General features: G+C 41.2%; 1 protein-coding gene across 2 annotated transcripts; it reads right to left on the bottom strand.

Annotated features, from left to right (window-relative positions):
- Positions 1–634: 634 nt before the first annotated feature.
- Positions 635–17851, bottom strand: LOC308188685 (histamine H3 receptor-like). 2 transcript variants are annotated; one of them, XM_080578029.1, is made up of 4 exons: positions 17826–17851; positions 16888–17068; positions 13516–13682; positions 635–11981 (listed from the first exon to the last, which is right to left on the bottom strand). In XM_080578029.1, exons 2-4 carry the CDS (start codon positions 17045–17047, stop codon positions 11199–11201), a joined length of 1110 nt encoding a protein of 369 aa, XP_080434155.1. In that variant the 5' UTR covers positions 17048–17068; positions 17826–17851; the 3' UTR covers positions 635–11198. The 2 variants fall into 2 exon arrangements, with proteins under 2 accessions (XP_080434155.1, XP_080434154.1); XM_080578028.1 differs by lacking the exon at positions 17826–17851 and having other exon boundaries at positions 16888–17818.
- Positions 17852–18034: the final 183 nt, after the last annotated feature.

The raw sequence follows: 18034 nt of genomic DNA, 5'->3' as shown, positions 1-18034 counted from the left end.
AATGGCCTGTGTGAACACTGTGGTTTCGAGTGCAAGAAATAAACAGTCTGAGGCCAGGAATAGTAATCACTACAGGCAGATTTTAAGCTGCTCCACTGTGGGTGAGGCAGTCCCCGCTTCCTGACCTGACCATCGAGCTGCGATATTATTAGTAATGTGAAAGTCCAACGCACACTTTTCCCCCTCAGGTCAGGCAGTTTTTAAAAAAGTAAACAATATTTTGGCCAAATGAGGTGTAGCAAAACTCCACTAGAGGTGACCAACGGTACTGGCTTCACACCAAGTGCAACATGAACAAAATGCACTCCTCAGAAGGAGCTACAGTGTTAGTGTTGTTCCCCGCCTGTCCCCCAGTGGTACTGGGAGCCTGAAGTCCCATCAGCAGGAATATCAGTAAAACCCCTATTTTCAGTCTGTGAGCCCAATCAAATTAGACTTGAGTTTTCCCTATTAAGCTTGGCCCTGCTCAGCACAGGACCAGAAGAAATCTCCTTAGCTCCATCGGAAAGCTCATTGCCCTCTCCAAGCTGGTCATGGTTTTATGACATATTTTAAAAAACAAAGCAGCTCTTCAGTTCAGCATCACATGTTTTTGCAGGCTTAATGTCTTGGGGATTTGCTCTCTACACTGGTTTCTGAATGGAGTTAGGTCTGCCTTTCAAGGCTTAAAAGCTCAAACAGGTTTAATCTTAACCTTCTGTTTGTCCTCCCTGCACAGATGTGTCCTCCCACAGTACCGAGGGAGAACAAACGTAGTGGCTGCACAAGAAATAAGTTGTAGGGAGGCAGAGACTCTGGACACAGCATGAATCTCAGAAGGAAATTAAAGTACCTTTTTGATGCAGTTTTGTTTTAAATTCTCCTTTCTTCATTCTCTTGTACACATAAATTCTTGTAGCAAAGAAGACATAAACCTGCATGCTGGATGGGAGGAATATAAATATATAAAGATAATACTTCATTAAGTAAAAGTAACAAGTGTTTACACACAGATTCTCAAAGGACCCTGCTTCTAATTCCTCCAACATGATAGGGAGGAAGAGAACAACACTAGGTATAAGGTTGTAAAAGGAGGTGAGTCGGAGGCCAGTGCTGTTTGCTCATATCAGGATACACAGAGCCTACAGGCCTGGTGCAGACATCAACAAAGGGGCAACTGCTCGGGCAGAACACAGCAAAGAAAATCTGACGTATAATAATGAAAAAAATAACAAGTACCTTATGAAATTAAACAGTGTGAAGAAACCAGTGATGGAGAACAGAACAGAAACACTGTGCCTGCCACCAGAAAAGCCAGGCAATGAGTTAACCTAAAACAGCAATAGGAGAACAGGCTGAAAACCAATTGATAAGCATACACCAGAAACTATTGCTGAAATATAATACAAATAATGTAAACAGTTAAACTTCAGAGACTATACCGATCACTTAATTTCCATGGCATTATTCCAGAAATTAATTCGGCCTATGTCCTGTAATGCAGGCACTTGCATTGACATATTGTCTTTGTATGTACCTGAGGACAGAGTCTAGTCAGTTGTCAAAAGCGGCAGAATTGGTTGAATGTAAATGTCTCAGCAGGGAACTTCACTAATTTTAAGTTACAATTTCTCTCAGACAAAGGGCTTCAGCCAGAGCTAATGATGCTAAGACCCTTAGCATGACAGAAAAAGTGGCGGAATTGAGATCTGTCCCCCTCTCGTGGAAATGCTCCATCCCCAAAAGCCCATCTGAGCAGATCCCCATGAAGATGTCCACCGTGCAGACTGGGCAAGACCCTACTCTGGTCTATTTTGGCACAACTTTGCTAAAGTCACTGGAGGTCTACCAAGTCAGCCAAGCTAAAGATCTGCCCTGTAGAAAATTATTGAGAAATATATCCAAATACTCATATCCAAAGCTGCAGCTTCTTCGTTGCTTTAATCTGACTGAAAACCAAACTGCTGACAAAGGGTCAGCTGTCAGACAAGCATCTAACACTTGTATGCTTCTGTGGTAAGCTAAAAAAGGTATTCTATCTAACTCGACCTAAACTAAGTAATCAAAAATAGAAATGGCTGCTTTCCACCTGGATCAGCTCTTAGACTTGGTTTCCTGTGCAGCTGCACAAGCCGTTGCCCAGGGTGACATTGGGGCAGGACCACGTAGCCAGGAGCAGGAGCAACAGCGGGAAGGGTAGGAGAGCTGGATGGCTTTTTTAACAGCAGTCCACAATTAAATAGCTTAAAGCAATCACGAGAGCAAAGCCTTTCACATCAGAGGAGAGGGCACCTTTTTTTTACCACGAGGCAATGCTGAGGAACCTGCTCTCAACTCAGTATCTTTTTTTCACAGGCAATAGAAAGCTTGTTTTAAATGCAGAGCACGGGACAGTTTCTATGCAGAGCAACTTAGGAAGAAGTCCTGCACTGACTGATGATTATCTGTATGACTAAACTCTTCTTTTCTTTGTCAAGGCAATAAGCCCTTCCACTAATGTTTTCTACCGCAAAGTAAATATTAGATGTAATATAATGGATCTACTGGCATTTTTGGCAGAAAGGCGCTGGTGTGATATCACGTAGTATTGTACATACCAATGGCACCTTTTGAAAAATCCACGGATTTGCAAGGTTTAAAAATACTGTGTAGCACTAGTGACATCTGCAGGAACAGGTCGGTTGGAACAGGAAAATGTCAAAAATCAGGCTTTGGTGAGAGGAAAACGAGCAGATGCATTCGCAGCGCCTGCCTTCACAAGCGCACTGGGGACAAACAGGCCTCTGAACTGCTGCCTCAGGGGGTTAATCAGACCCCTTCTCTAAGCTGCTTTCTGGAGGAGTTTCTCATTTCATTGCCAATATAGGTGGTTAGGGAAAGCTGGCCTCCTATTCTACAAGTCACTTACATAGAAATGTGACTACCTTCTTTAGCAGGAGTGAAAAGTAAAGGAATGATCTTCCTTTAGAAGAGGGTGAGCCAAGAGATACCAGCATGAAGGAGGCAACCACAAATCATCATGCCTTGTCCTGCAGAAGATGGAGGAAAGGGAGCAGCTAATTTAAAAATTTTCCACAGCTCAAGAGAGAAAACATCAGTGAAGAGTCACTATTGGTTACACTGAGTTTTGTTGCAACTGATAGGTATAACGAATTTTCTTCTTTAAAGATAGAGCGATAAGGGGGAGTTCCCACAAATATATATATATATATATACACTCAAGATAAAAACTTTGGGCAGAGTTGTTTGGCAAGGAGAGCAAACGAGTGAGAGAGTATGCACCCAAGTGAAGATCAGAGCACTGTGCAAACATTTACAGGCAAGAAAGTTTGATCCAGCCTGAAGTATAGTAGCCGGATCCTGAAAAATAAAGAGCTACAGGGGAAAAATCTTGGTAGTGTAATACCTAAATGTGGTGATGTAAGGAAGGAGACAGTCTGCTTCTTTGATTTTCTACTCTGTTAAAGAAAAACAGTCTCTCCTACATAGTAAAATAAATAAATAAATAAATAATAATAATAGAGCTTTGCCTTCCTTCATTGTATGATGCTATTCCAGTTTTGCCACACACAAACTCAGCCATGCTACTTTATGCTATTTAAAACCTATTTCTAACTTCATTATCACTGCTGTTAAAACACTGTTTTTAAACCAAAGGAACACATGTAGAAAAACAGAACAGAGGAGCTGATTTTTTCTGCTCTGGATAAATTTGTTGTGTTTCTTTGCTTAAACTTCTTTCATTTCTGATTACAGTTTTTTTGTTTGCTTGCTTTGTTTTTTTTTCACATTTTATTTTAAATAAAAGTTTTGCAAGAACACTTGTTTTCCACCTAAAAATAACAGCAGCCCAACAACAGGAAGACAACAAATGGTGAAATTCTTACAAGGCAAGGGAAGGTATTTGTGGTTATGGTAAACTGCTAACTTACTAACAACAGGTTTTACTCAGGGGATATTTGATTTCTGTGTAGATCTTCTAAAGAGAATGATATCTTTAGAATATAGGAAATGAAAAAGAAAATGGTAATGCAAGTGAGAACAGCAATTGTTTCTGAGATACTTGAAAAACTGTACCAGTGTGCTTTGGGAACAGTTCAGCAAGGCACCCAGAAACACGTGCCATAGCAGATCTACAATCAGTACAACAGTATGGAGGAACATGAACTACTTGACGCAAAATGGGAAACCAGGTTCTACAGGATACAAGAAAAGTGCTGAGCTTGCAAGACCAAAAAAAACAGTGCTGAATAATGTTATATGTAGAAGGATGTTCCCCTTACCGCTGGTAAAGGAAGATCAATATAATAATAAAGTAGTCGGATAGCATTACACATCATGCCATGCCAACTTGGTAAAATAAATAAAAAGAAACTGTGGGTTCTAGATCTCTAGTTCTTTGGGGAGGAAGAGTAAACAACCCTTGTAAGGCAGAGCTAGGAACTTCCTTGGGATCAGACTGGATTTGCTCCACTTGTGTGATTTTTCCTTGAGAGACAAATGTTACCACAGATTATGCCATTGTGGAAGACTTCAGTTCCTCAGGTGCAGCTGTAGAAGATCATGAGATAAACATGAGGTGATAAGCTGGGTCCAAGGTCAATTTCAGAAATCCACCCAAAACCTGAGCTGCAAGCTCCGATGTAGCTCACAGCAGGACACCCTCCTCCATCCAAACAGTGCTCCAAGGTCCAAGGTTAATGTTGGGCGTGAGAGTCCAGGTGAGTTCAGCCATTGCAGCGAAGGCCTATTTGGTGGTCACAGGGCTGTCACACAAATAACCATAAGACTCAATAAATCTTCAATAATCAATCTTCATTAAGATTTTCTCAACGAGACATTCCTTCCTGCCCTCACTTATTTTGGTTAGAGCCCAAAGAAGACTTTTTATGAAGGACTATACTAATAATAAATCAATAATAAATAATAAAGTCAATAATAAAACTTAAAAAGCCATCTTTCCAGAATTCAGATATATTCATCCTAAAAAAAAATGTGACACTGCCTTATATTCATTTCCAGCTTTTGCACCTAGATACACATCTGAGTTTTGTTTATAGAAGCCTTTTCTTCATATATTTTCATAGCAATTTTCAACAAAATTATGTACTTTAAAGCAGAGTTGTACTCTGGTATTTAGAAACGGGATTAAAAAATATATAAAATTGTGCAAAAGAAAGGAAGTTGCCTGGTCACTCTCACTTACCAAATAAGGTGTATGTGAAAAATCCTATATTGTTCTGTCAATCCAAGGAAGAAATGAAATTTGCATTAAACGTAGTATCACCTTTCCCTCTAACCAACATACTTAAGCCTTTTTTTAGCACAGACCTCTTGGCTTGCAAGATCCAAGCCCTCACCAGGACATTTGTCTGGAGATGCTGGCTGATTGAGCCCCCCAGACACAGGGACTCTGAAATAAGATTATACAATTTACTGCTTGGTTCTTTACGTTAAAAGTATGCTTTATATTGACTAAATGGTCTTCAGTGGTAAAAATAGCTTCTTGAGAAATTAAGATGTATCTCTTTTTTACCTGAGCTCAGCTGTGTTTGTTGGCCTATTTTCCTCCTGTTGTTCAAAAAAATATTTCTTCAACCACTATTCTTCTACTTTCCTCCAAGGGGAAATTTCCATTTGGAATTTTCCAAGTTGACTTCCCTCTTCCAAGTTCATTACTGTTTTAGGTTCTTTCTTTCAAGGACATGAGCACTTCCTCACTCTGCCAACAGCTTTGCCTCCAAGGTCCACTTTCCCATCACCCAGGAGTTCCTGACTTCTCCAGTCATTAGCTTGATGCAGTAACAGAAAAGCTATTCTGTTACCCTTTTATCAGGTAACATACCAAGCAAGAAAACCGCACAGCACCAGAGGAATCGCCAATGAAACATTAACTGCTGAGGCCTAACCATCCAGTAGCTTTATTATTGTTTTTCTGCTCTAACAGATCACATCACAGTATTGGGTGTGTGGGGTGATAAGCTGGCTTTGAGACTAATTTGCAACAAGTACCCTAATAATTCATTTGGCACACAGTTTCTTGCAGTGCTGGAATTTTTTGTAAGTGACCTTTCCAGTACCTGCAGATCTCATGTGCCTCACCTGAAGCACTGACTCGTTGTTTCTGTTATATTTTAAGCATCAGTGCCACAAAGCATTAGTTCGACTCACACAAAGTGTGAGCTACACCAGCTTCCTGACAGCTTTGTTTCTCATTGCAATGCAGATGTATTTATTTATTTATTTATTTGTCTAGTTACAGGACTGCATTGCCCACGAGTTCAGAGCAGGGGTAGGGAGAATTTCATACCATCAGCACTTAGATCTGTAATGTGGCTTACTTGTGCAACCTCCACAGGGACTCACGGTTCACAAGAAATAGTGATCAGCAGTGTCAATGGGGTACCCCCATGATCCTTAGATTAAACCATTCCTCTGACAGTTCCCAATATTTCTGTTGCCAGGCTGAAGGATAAGGAATACAATTTACAGAGGTCCTGTGTCTTTCTCCATTGAAAGTAACTTCTACACCAGAAGAAGAAAGAGCCTAATCTAACCCCTCATTTAAGCCATTCAGTTTTTCCTAGCCATCAGCTTCTTTCTTACTTCTGTATCCCACTAACCATAGCTCACAAAGTGTGGGGAAGAAAAAACCAACCAGATTGCCAACTTACTTTCCAGTACAGTTAAAAAAGCTGCCAAAAATAAGCCAGGGGTATTATTGAACTATCTGCCCATGCCTCTGAAACAAAGTTTTCACCAAGAAGCACTGCCCAGGTAGAGTAATTATGTTGGTAACTTCCAACATGCCAAGTAAGCCAAAATGGAGGCAGAGTTAGGTGCTTCACCATCCTTCCAAGGACCTTGTGCTCAGTATCTTCTATTACCTAAATTTGACACCATTTTTTGGGTTTTTTGAATTCCTTGCTCTTCCCAGGCCTTGCACAGGGCTCTGCTGGAGATGTCAAGACGCCTCAGGCTGAAAAAAAAAAATGTTAAGTCCCTGTTGATAACAGCATTCAGCCCTAGCTCTGGCCTGTACCAGAGATCATTTTGCTATGAGATGCAAGCCAAAGAAAAGAGCAAGGAGGAGGAAGAACAAATACGTATATACATATATAACTTCATAGATATAACTGCGTGTCCTTATCTACACATGACAATGGCTTCGTTTCAGATATCCTCTGATAAGCTAACCAGAATGAGATATTCAACTCCCTACTGCTAACACTGTTAAAAGCATGTCTTCTTTAGCATTAAGGAACCATTTGCACTTAAGGCTGACACAAAAGGATTTGTTTGCATATATTCAACATTACTGAATTTATAAGTTGCATTTTGAAAGAATGGTAGAAGCTCTGCAGGACAAAAAGCTTGTACACTCTGCATTTAAAGAAAATAGACTGGTGTAGTGGGCACATGTTTATTGTATTCTGACCTGCCTTGGATATATCTGTTGATTGATAGCAGTGTCATGGTTTTGTCTGGGATAGCGTTAATTTTCTTCAGAGAGATATGTATGGTGCTGTGTTTTGGATTTTCGATGAAAACAGTGGTGATGACAGACCAATGTTTTAGTTTTTACAGAGCAGTGTTCACAGAGAGCCAAGGACTTTCTACTCCTCGTGGTGCCCTGCCAACGAGGAGGCTGGGGGTACACCAGGAACTGGGAGGGGACACAGCCAGGACAGCTGACCCAAACTGACCAAAGGGACATCCCATAACATAAGGCATCATGCTTGGCAATAAAAGCTTGGGTAAAGAAAGAGGAAGGAGGGGGCATTTGTAGTGATGGTGTTTGTCTTCCCAAGAAACTATTACTTGTGATAAGCCCTGCTTTCCTAGAAGTGGCTGAACACCTTCCTGCCGATGGGAAGTAGCAAATGAATTCCTGGTTTTGCTTTGCTTGTGTGCACGGCTTTTGCTTTACCTAGTTAACTCTCTTGGTTTCAACTCATGAGTTCTTGCACTTTTACCTTTCTGATTCCCTCCCCCATCCCACCTGAGGAGATTGAGTGAGCAGCTCTGTGGTACTTAGCTCCCTGCCAGGTTAAACCACAGCACATACATATACATATTTGGTGTAAGCAGATGAGTTTAGATTATTACATAATATAGCACAACAAGTAACTGTGATTAAATGGTAGTTCAGCCCAGGAGGAGAATATTCAGAAGAGAGATAAGTAAAATGTACTAATATACTATATGAGTATGCACTAAATAAAGCCAGAAGTTAAAAGGGACATCTGCTACTTCTCATATTTCTTTAGTGTTTATTGTTCATTTATCTGCTAGTCTTATACTTACTGACAGCACGATGAAGAGAAACTATTTGCATTTTTAAAAGTTACACCTGTTTATTTATTAAGGAACCTAGTACATTAAAATTCCAAAATTCTGTAACTAAATAACCCTTAACAGCTTGGAAACTGCATATTGGAAGAAGATTACCTCATATTATTCCTCTATTATTACCTCTTATATTTTCTCAGCTACATCACCACACAAACTATAGGTAGTCATTGGTGTCAGTCATTTTCTTAGCTCATGCAGCAAATCAAAAAACCTCAGCATGTAAGAAAATTATCCATTTATCATAACCTCTGACAATAGAAATAGAAGATGCATGGAAGGGGACAAATGAGATTAAAAAAAAAAATCACTTTTGTTTCTCAATTATTTGTAATGCTTGCCCACTGGCACCCTGAACTGAGTAGGGATTTGCTCAGCTGTGGAGCTGAGTTGGTGCCTGTGCATTATGTCATATTTGGAAGTCAGCAAGGCTTGTTAGACCTGCACTTTTCACAGCACAGGTTACAATTCTACTGGGAGTCATGAAATGATCCAGAGGGGAGTATAAAAAGATGGAGTTGCTTTGACCACTGCACACATCTCCCCCTGGGCTGGTAGCCACAAATTTTCTCACTGTTGTGGAGTAAGGGCAGGCCGTACTTACTAACTACAAATGAGAGAACAGCAGGTGACTCCATTCATGATCAGCTGCTCAGTGCTTTCAAGGAGAGAGGAGATGTCTTCCTGCATCGGAGTACTCAGGCCATGTGTCTTCTGCCCTTGCAAGGCTGTGCTGCTGCTCTTGTGGGGACACACAATCAAATGAGATCCAGGGAGTTCCAAAAGTTTGAAAGGTGCTCTGTTGGATTATTCACTCACAGATGCATTCTCCTTACTCTCTCTCATCACAGTCAGGCTATTATAGGTCTTGCCTTCATATCTATAATGCTTTTGAATAGGAAATAATATTATTCTATGATCTCTCAAAACTATAGCTTAAAAGTCTTGGTTCTTGAAGAACAGCTAGAGATGCGTGTAAGTGCATCTAATACTTCTAATGCATCTAAATACTTCTAAATTCTCTACTGCTTCATCTGAGCAGATATGTAGACTAATGCCTTTCTGCAGAGAACATCTGCACTCTGTTTTTAAAAAGTAATCCCTGTATTCTCCTGATATCCAAACATCATTAATGAGAGAAAGTAATCCTGCTATATGCCTGACAACAAAGTCATAAATTACCTGGATATGTTATAATAAGGGGAAAAATACTTCTGAATGCACTACAAACTGTTCAAAAGAAATGAAATAGAGAAGATATTAACTTTTGAACACTACTGACCTTATGGCAAATAACCAACCTTTATCGTATAGCGAAATAATATCACCCATGAACACAAATACAAGCTGTACTGCAATAGAAGAAAGTATCTTCCACAATAAGAATGAAGATAATGTGAATATTATACTAAGAAAAGTCAGGCAGAGGCAATACCCTTTTCCTTGCCAATTGGAATACCCGGAAAAAGTCCACAAACTTGGGGCACGTGTATTAATCTGAAGGATAATATATTTCACCAAAGGCTTACCTAGTTTTTGTAACTAGTTTACTCTTCTGAAAAGAGTAGTTACAAACCTTGGCTACTTACATCCATCAACCACTACAGATACAGCTGTACTTAAGCTGTACTACAGCTGTCCTGCTAACAAATTGAATTTCCTTTTATGATAAAATCACCCATCTAGTCGATCAAGGGAAGCCAGTTGATGTAATGTTTTTGGATTTCAATAAAGCTTTTGATATGGTTTCTCATAGGATCCTACTGGACAAAATGTCCAGCATACAGCTAGATAAAAACATAATACGGTGGGTGAACAATTGGCTGACAGGTAGGGCTCAAAGGGTTGTGGTAAGTAGGGTTACATCAGACTGGCAGCCAGTCACCAGTGGGGTCCCCCAGGGCTCCATTTTAAGGCCAGTTCTTTTCGGTGTTTTCATAAACAATCTGGATGTAGGACTAGAAGGTGTTTTGAGTAAAATTGCTGATGATACTACGCTTGGAGGAGTTGTTGACTCTGTCGAGGTTGGAAAGACCTTGCAGAGAGATCTGGACAGATTGGAGAGCTGGGCGATCACCAACCACGTGAAGTTTAACAAGAACAAGTGCCGGGTCCTGCACCTGGGACGGGGCAACCCTGGCTATACGTACAGACTGGGCGACGAGACGCTGGAGAGCAGCCCCGCAGAGAGGGATCTGGGCGTTGTGGTTAATAGCAAGTTGAATATGAGCCAGCAGTGTGCTCTGGCAGCCAGGAGGGCCAACCACACCTTGGGGTGCGTCAAACATGGCATTGCTGGTCAGTTGAGGGAAGGGATTGTCCCGCTCTGCTCTGTGCTGTGCGGCCTCACCTCAAGTACTGTGTGCAGTTCTGAGCACCACAGTACAAAAAGGACGTTAAACTGTTGGAGAGTGTCCAGAGAAGGGCTACAAAGATGGTGAAGGCCCTAGAGGGGAAGACATACGAGGAGCAGCTGAGGTCCCTTGGTTTGCTCAGCCCAGAGCAGAGCAGGCCGAGGGGAGGCCTCATGGCGGCCTGCAGCTCCCTCATGAGGGGGAGAAGAGGGGCAGGCGCTGAGCTCTGCTCTCTGGGGACAGCGACAGGACCCGAGGGAATAGAGTCAGGTTGGATATCAGGAAAAGGTTTTTCACCAAGTGGGTGGTCACACACTGGAACAGGCTCCCCAGGGATGTAGTCACAGCACCAAGCCTGTCGGAGTTTAAGAAGCATTTGGACTATATGGTCTTAATTTTTGGGTAGACCTGTGTGGAACCAGGAATTGGACTCAATGATCCTTGTGGGTCCCTTCCAACTCGGGATATTGTATAATTCTATGATTCAGTCTTTTTTTTTTCCTTCTTCTACTTCTAAAAGGAGCCTGATCTTAATGTTGCAAACTTTTTGGGACATAATATTTTCATAAAGGCCATTCGAAATTTATCATGACAGAGAGGGTAGAGAAATGGATTCAGAGAGGAATTGAGCCACAAAAGCCAAAAGGTAACATCGTACAGGGAGTTATGAACACAGGTTCCTTGGCAGGCCCCACGAATAATCATTAGTAAAGTATATGGTGCCCAGCAAATGGCAAAGGCACAAACAATTATGGCAAGCGACTTTGCAATTTTCTTGTCCTGATGTAGTTTTGACCTGGTCCTTGCACAAAAAGAAATGGAGAGGTCATTTTCTGGGGTTACAGAATTGGCTCTGGATGGAGATAAGCTTTCAGCTACCAAAGACTCTTTCTTTGGCCTTATGGAGGACGAGACACTGTCCTCTGCTTCCGATGAGGAAGATGTTCCTTGTCTCAGCACGAAGCAAGACCTCCAGGATGAGCTGCTGCTCCTTGGAGGCTCAGAGTCCTGAATGCTGCCACGTCTCTGGCGCCTCTGGATGTTGATGAAGATGTGCACGTTGAAGTAGGTGACTGAGAGCAGCGGCACAAAGAACTCCAGGGTGGATGCACAAAGGAGGAAGTACCAGTTATCAAAGAACTCAGCATGGCACTGCCCTTCCTGCACCGTGCTGCAGCCGGCCACGTGTTCCCATAAGAGAATTGCTGGGCAGTAGAGGAGGAAGGCAAAGACCCAGATGGCCACCATCTTGACAACAGGGTTGGACATTATTCCCCGCTGGACTCTGTAAGATACCTGTGAGGGAAAAATAAATAAATAAATAAAATAAAAAGAAAATATTGCAGCTGAAGAGGCAAATATTTGAACCAAGAGAATTAGCCAAAGACGAGCTTAGCATAGCATTTGCTAATAGAGTTGCATCTTTGCTCATCAGCTCAAGCCCACTCAGGTATGTTTAATTTATTGATGTTGACATAACATGGGGTTGTCTAGGTATCAGTCATAGTGCTAGGGTCCTGGTCCAGGCAATGAAACATGATCATCCATCAGAGTTAGAAGTACCTAGTAATTTGGTACGCCTTGTTTGAAACATCTGCAGCATGAATTGGCAGAGTAATTAACGTTTTATAGTTGCTCAGAGAATGACTCCCATTCACTGACAACTGCACTGTTTTTTACAGCACTTCACAAGATACAGGACTAAATGTGGCACAGTGGTCAACAGAAATTATGTCACAAATTTAATGTGCACCCTTGAAAAATCATTTATTGCACATTTCATGAACACACAGGAGCAGAATCCAACCCTAAAATGCAGACATTAGCTGATGAAACCAGAAAATCACCCTTATCTTTGTCCTGGTTTGTACTTTGTAAATGTTGAGTCTTTGGTTTTCCAGTGTAATTTCACTTAAAAACAAAATGTTTTCGTGTTTGATTTCCCAGTTTCTTTCATTAAAACAAAATTAAATAACAGAAACACATAATAATAAAAAGGCATTTGTAATAAGTTCAAGTAATTATAATTAACAAAAATACAACCGATCTTTTTTTTCATATGGCATAATATTGACATTCTCATAGGTCACCCAAGAGCTGGAACTCCTAGCTCAGCCCCACATTTCTCTGCCACTTCAGCCAACAGTGCAATGAGCGTGAAATGTTGGCCTCCAGCCTTAGTATGAACCAAGACATAAAGCACACTTGAGGTGCATTGGATGCTCTGCAGAAAGCAGAGACATAGAGTGCATCTGAAGTTTGGGGTTCTGCTTCGGACATGGAGAGGAAATTGCCTCATACCCACAGATGCTCTCTGCAGTCTGTCCTTTGGCCCACTCTCTGCCCCATTTGCACTTCTTCCCAGTCTTCTCCAGGGTCATTTGGAGCCACGTCTCAGGCCTAGCCATCCTCCCTGTTGTCCTTCACTTCACCACCCTAGCCTTTTCCTCCCATGTCTGATTTAGGTCCAAACCCAAATCCAGTTTACTTCAGATTTTCTCCTTCTTTGGTCCCTTTTTGCCAGCCTTTTGTCTCAGCCTTTTCACTCCTCAGCCTGCTTTCCTTAAAGCAGCAACACAACAGCAACCTGCAGCAGAGATTGTGAGAAAAGATCTGTTTGACCAGATCCGGGCTGGAGCATGCTCAGCACTGCATCTAGACACAACTATCTCCACACGCAAGCATATTTTCTCAGGGTTACTATCTCGATTAATCTGGGCCCTGTACTCACCAATAAGGCAAAGGGCTTATCACCAATATCAAGATATGGCCTTGCCAAATCCCACAGTCTTGCCACAAAACTGAGAGAGACTATAAATAGGGTACTTACAGCTTTAGTAACTGACAGGAAACGGTCATAGCTAATTAGAACAATGTTAAACACTGAAGCTGTGCACAGGAGATAGTCCATAACTAGCCAGAGCTTGCACATGCCTCTTCCCAAGTGCCAGGTCCCTGTCAGGGCATAAGGGATGTAGAGAGGTATGCAGAATGCACCTATGGAAAGCAATCACAGAGACACCATGCCGTTGTTACAGATTGCAAACAGTACTCCTGGAAGCAAAGAGAGACAATATTTTGATATTTAGGTGGAAAAAAAAAAAAAAAAAAAAAAAAGAAAAAGGTATACTGTTAAGGTGTATATGTAAGTTATATAAAGAAATTTTTACATTCTTGTGAAATCTGATGAAGACTTTCTATGTATTAGATCTTAGTGTATGTTGATTGTTGGGAATAAACTTGGGGCAAATCAGCAAAGAAAGATCCACAGAAGAAAACTGCAGTCTAACCAACTATATAGTCTCTAAAAATATAAAGCCAGTACTGCAGCAAGTATGCAGCATTCTATGCATCGTTGTTATGCTACAAAATGTAAACTTATTGTTGTATATCTTCTTATCTTTTATCTCTGTTAGAGTTTTCCCCCCAAACATATCTACAGATACTGCTAGCATAGCTTATTAATGTAAGATTGGTTAGTGTTTGTATGCTACAGACAATATGTTGGAGAGGCTGCGTGGTGTGTGGAAACCTCTTCTACCACAGATAGAGCAGAAACAACTGAGATATGAAAGCCATTCCATTTTTAAGTGGTGTTTTAAATCATGCTGCTTCTCCAACTAAGGTTAACCCCAGAACTATTTTTTGTTTTATTACATTTGCCTTTTGTCCAGAAGACCTTCTACTGAAGTACTTCTACAAGAGATATGGGGAGAATGACGCTATGGGAAGAGTGGGCTAATAAGGAAGACAGATGGGAGATGCCAGCAGCAGTCTGCTGGTGAGACAATGCCTCTGATCCATAGGCTGCACTAAGTTGCATCCAGTAAAAAGAGAGCTCATCTCTCTCTACACCTTCCTGAAAGGAAGTTACAATGAGCAGGGTGTCAGACTCTATTCTCAGGTGACAGGTGATAGGATGCAAGAAAACAGTCTCACACTATGCCAGGGAAGGTTTGATGGGACATTAGGAAGAATTTCTTCATGGAGAGTGTGGTCAAGCATTGGAACATCACTCCCTGGAGATATTTAAGAGATGTGTGGACATGGCACTGAAGTTTACTGATGGGAGGTCAGGTTCATGGTCAGACTCGATTTTGAAGATTTTTTCCAACCTAGATAACTTTATGGTTCTATGGTTCTAAGTCATGCTTGTGTTTTATTTTTAAGCCAGCAACTTCTTTATTTTACCACTAATATTCTTTCAAAAGTATACTGCAATATCTGATTCTGAAAATGCTGATCCACCAAAGGCAAATACAGAACTGTACACAGTTTCAAGATACATTTTAAACTCTTCAGATTATTCTTTTTTAATGTCTGGCAAGATCTCAGAATGTACAGAACATTCAGGATGGTGTGGTGATGGTTTGTCTTAACATACACCTTAAACGTAAGCAGCATCAATTCTGTACAAAAAATAACCCTCATTTTTCAGAGTTGTTGATGACAACTACTGCACTCATCAACTTCAGTGGGATAAAACAATGTTTGGCACCGTGTCAAAAAACGATTATTGAAGGATTATATCTGTAGGTATAAATACAGATGCAAGAACCAAGCTTTAAGAGTTCATATACGAAACCATTCTTAATATTACTAATTAGAGGATGCAAAAAAAATGAGTCACATTGTCTGGAAAGTTTCCAGACATCTAAGAACTTTAAAAAATGCTACAGCAGCTCCAAAAAATAAAACCTCTTCAGACTGATCCCAGAGATGAAGTCCTAGATTTAGGTGGTTTATGGGTCAGCAAAATACTGAGAGCAATCATTTCCTGATGGCTGACTTAAGACCATATAGGGTGCCAGTCACAACAAGAGCTGATGTAGAAGGCAGGTATTTAAATCTCTTGACTAAATTGTAAGATATCAGAAGAAACACATCTTTGCAGAAGGTTTGAGCAATGAAATGACAGCTCCAGTAATTTGTCTGCCAGGAGCAGGAAAGCAAAGGCTCCAGCTCCTTTGGTTTCTGCCCATTGGGTAGGCACTAGAATTAGGGACCACTTTTAATAATTGGCATAAGTGAAGCAAAATCTTCAAGGCTAGCCTAATATATTTCACTATTCAGCACTGGCAAAGCAACAGCATTTAGGAGGGGTGGTATTGCCAGAAGTGGAGTATGTTGGTAAGTGTTATTCCCTCTTCAAGGACCAGCGAGTACTGGTCTCTGCGACTGTCCTAAAGAGAAAGCACTTGTGTGCAGAAATGCTTCCTTTCTAGCCTCAAGTCAAGATGATGCAGGAAGATTTTATCATGCTTCTCTAGATACAATCACTCCCTCTGCTCCTAGGACCCACGTTTAAAAACTTACAGCTCTGTGCTGAAGCTGCTACATTTAAAGAGCCAGGAAGCCTTCACTGAAACACCAAAAGCCTTCTAAAAAAATCATATTCAGTAATTTGAAGTACTTAAAAACCAGACCTTTTTCCTATTTGCTGGAACATCTCCCACTGGACCAACTTTTTTTTGCTGTTTTAATGGTCTGAACCCTGCAGGAGCGTGGCACAAGGCATTGACAGCCCCTGCCTCTTCGCCTGGCATCACCCACTAGGACTGGATCCTCTGCATCTCCAGGACTACTGCACTGACACTATGCAACAAGGAGGCTAATAAGGAAAACAGATGGAAGATGCAAGCAATAGTCTGCTGGCATCAGGACAATCCTTCTGATCCATAGCCTGCACTGAGTTGCATCCAGTGAAAAGTTACAGTGGTAAAGTGCATTTGTTCTAATGTAATACACTCATAGGCCATTAGCACTGCATAGAGAAGTAATCCATTTATCTTGATGTACCTCAGAGAGCTGCATAAGAAAACAGTTACTCTGTCAAACGTAAAGATCTTATGATGACGTGTAATGAACAGTTTTACATGAGGAGCAAAAGTAAATCACAAACTGTGGCAAAAAACCTCTTTCCATCAATCAGGATTTTTTACATAGAGTAGTCGCTCCTTTTTTTTTCTGAAGCAACATTAAAAGCATTTACAAGACCAAGAATGCATTACTTATCTCATTATGATGTATTTTGAGACATAATAGGCTGCTAAAACACTTAATACAGTTTCCAACATTCCTTACTCTTCCCCATGGCACACAGGAAATTTCTCCAAGAAAATGCCCACCAAAATAAGGCCCCCTTGCACCTCTTAACATTACTAGAAAACAAGTATTACATATCTTCAGCATTGCAACTTACCCACTGCAAAGTCAGAAATAGCAAGATTGAGAAAGAAATAGTTGCTCCGATGCCTGAGATTTCTGTCCATGATGAAAGCAAAGATCACCAGAACATTTCCAAGGATTGTAACCAAAGCTAGCAGCACCATAAGCAGAGCCAGGAGCACCAAGACGCCCATGGAAAACTCTGAGGTCTCTGGCTGTGGGGACAAAATCCCATTACACGGTCGTATCGTGTGCGGAGTTTCAGCAGTGCTGTTGTGCATGTTGTGTAGCCAGGTCAGTTGAGTCTGGGAAGAAACTTGCATCTGGCAGATTTATCCAATAGATTGAGACAAACCTTTTAAGAGGATGGGCTGAATACTGAAACATCCAGACTACTTCTCAATATCAGCATACTAGATCACAAGATTTCAAAGCCTGGAGTCTCATGCTATTTGATCTGAATGCACCTATTGGCCTGAAAAAAAAAGTCTGTAAAAAAGATACCTCATAAGCAACAGTAAACGCACACTTTAAAGCAAATGATGATCTCTTTTCTCTCCTGATGGCTGATCTTTATCTACTGAGGTCAGAAAAGTTAGTCTGAAAACAGCTCTTTTCGAAGTCAGGCAGTTTGCATATTAGCATTGTGTAAGCTGTTTTACTCACTGAATTCAGCTGAAGCTAAAAAGAAAAAAAAAAAAAAAAAGAAAAGAAAAAAAAAGAACTCATTTTCACTTCCCTAGTGGTCAACAGGATGTAAATTACTACAATTCTATTTCTCTTACTGTAAACATACGCACCATTGTGCTTGCTGTTACTAAACTACACAGTTAGAAACAGAGAAGTGTATTTCTCACTGCTGCTGGCTACAGTGTGTCTAAAATTCAGTTCTACTTGCAGAAGTGTCACCTTTTGAAGTTATCCGAAGCAGGAAGCAAGTCTATCCCTGAGAACAGTAAGCTAAATACCCACCCCTCCTCATCATAATTTCATCTATTTTGGTAAGAGTGGCACAGACGTGAGCAGGCCAGGGCTGTGACTCATGCCTGAGGGTCACCAGCTCCGCAGCACACCCTGCAACTGGTTTTCAGACCGGGGCTGTAATGCTGGCTGCTCGACGAGAGATAGGGCACAAAACAAGGAAAGGGAGGGTGGGGACACTGTGGGGAGGAGACGTGCAG

Source organism: Anser brachyrhynchus, assembly GCF_964034855.1.
Source record: "Anser brachyrhynchus genome assembly, chromosome: 2".
Taxonomy (NCBI): domain Eukaryota; kingdom Metazoa; phylum Chordata; class Aves; order Anseriformes; family Anatidae; genus Anser; species Anser brachyrhynchus.
This window is presented reverse-complemented; position numbering and strand designations above follow the sequence as displayed.

Excerpts from the sequence above, each read along its gene's own strand:
- LOC308188685 (XM_080578028.1), bottom strand. The coding sequence starts at position 17,176 with ATGCAAGTTTCTTCCCAGACTCAACTGACCTGGCTACACAACATGCAC. Across the intron at positions 13,683-16,887 it reads TATTTCTGACTTTGCAGTGG|GTGCATTCTGCATACCTCTC; the intron begins GTAAGTTGCAAT and ends TGCTTTCCATAG. Across the intron at positions 11,982-13,515 it reads TCCTGTCAGTTACTAAAGCT|GTATCTTACAGAGTCCAGCG; the intron begins GTAAGTACCCTA and ends TTTCCCTCACAG.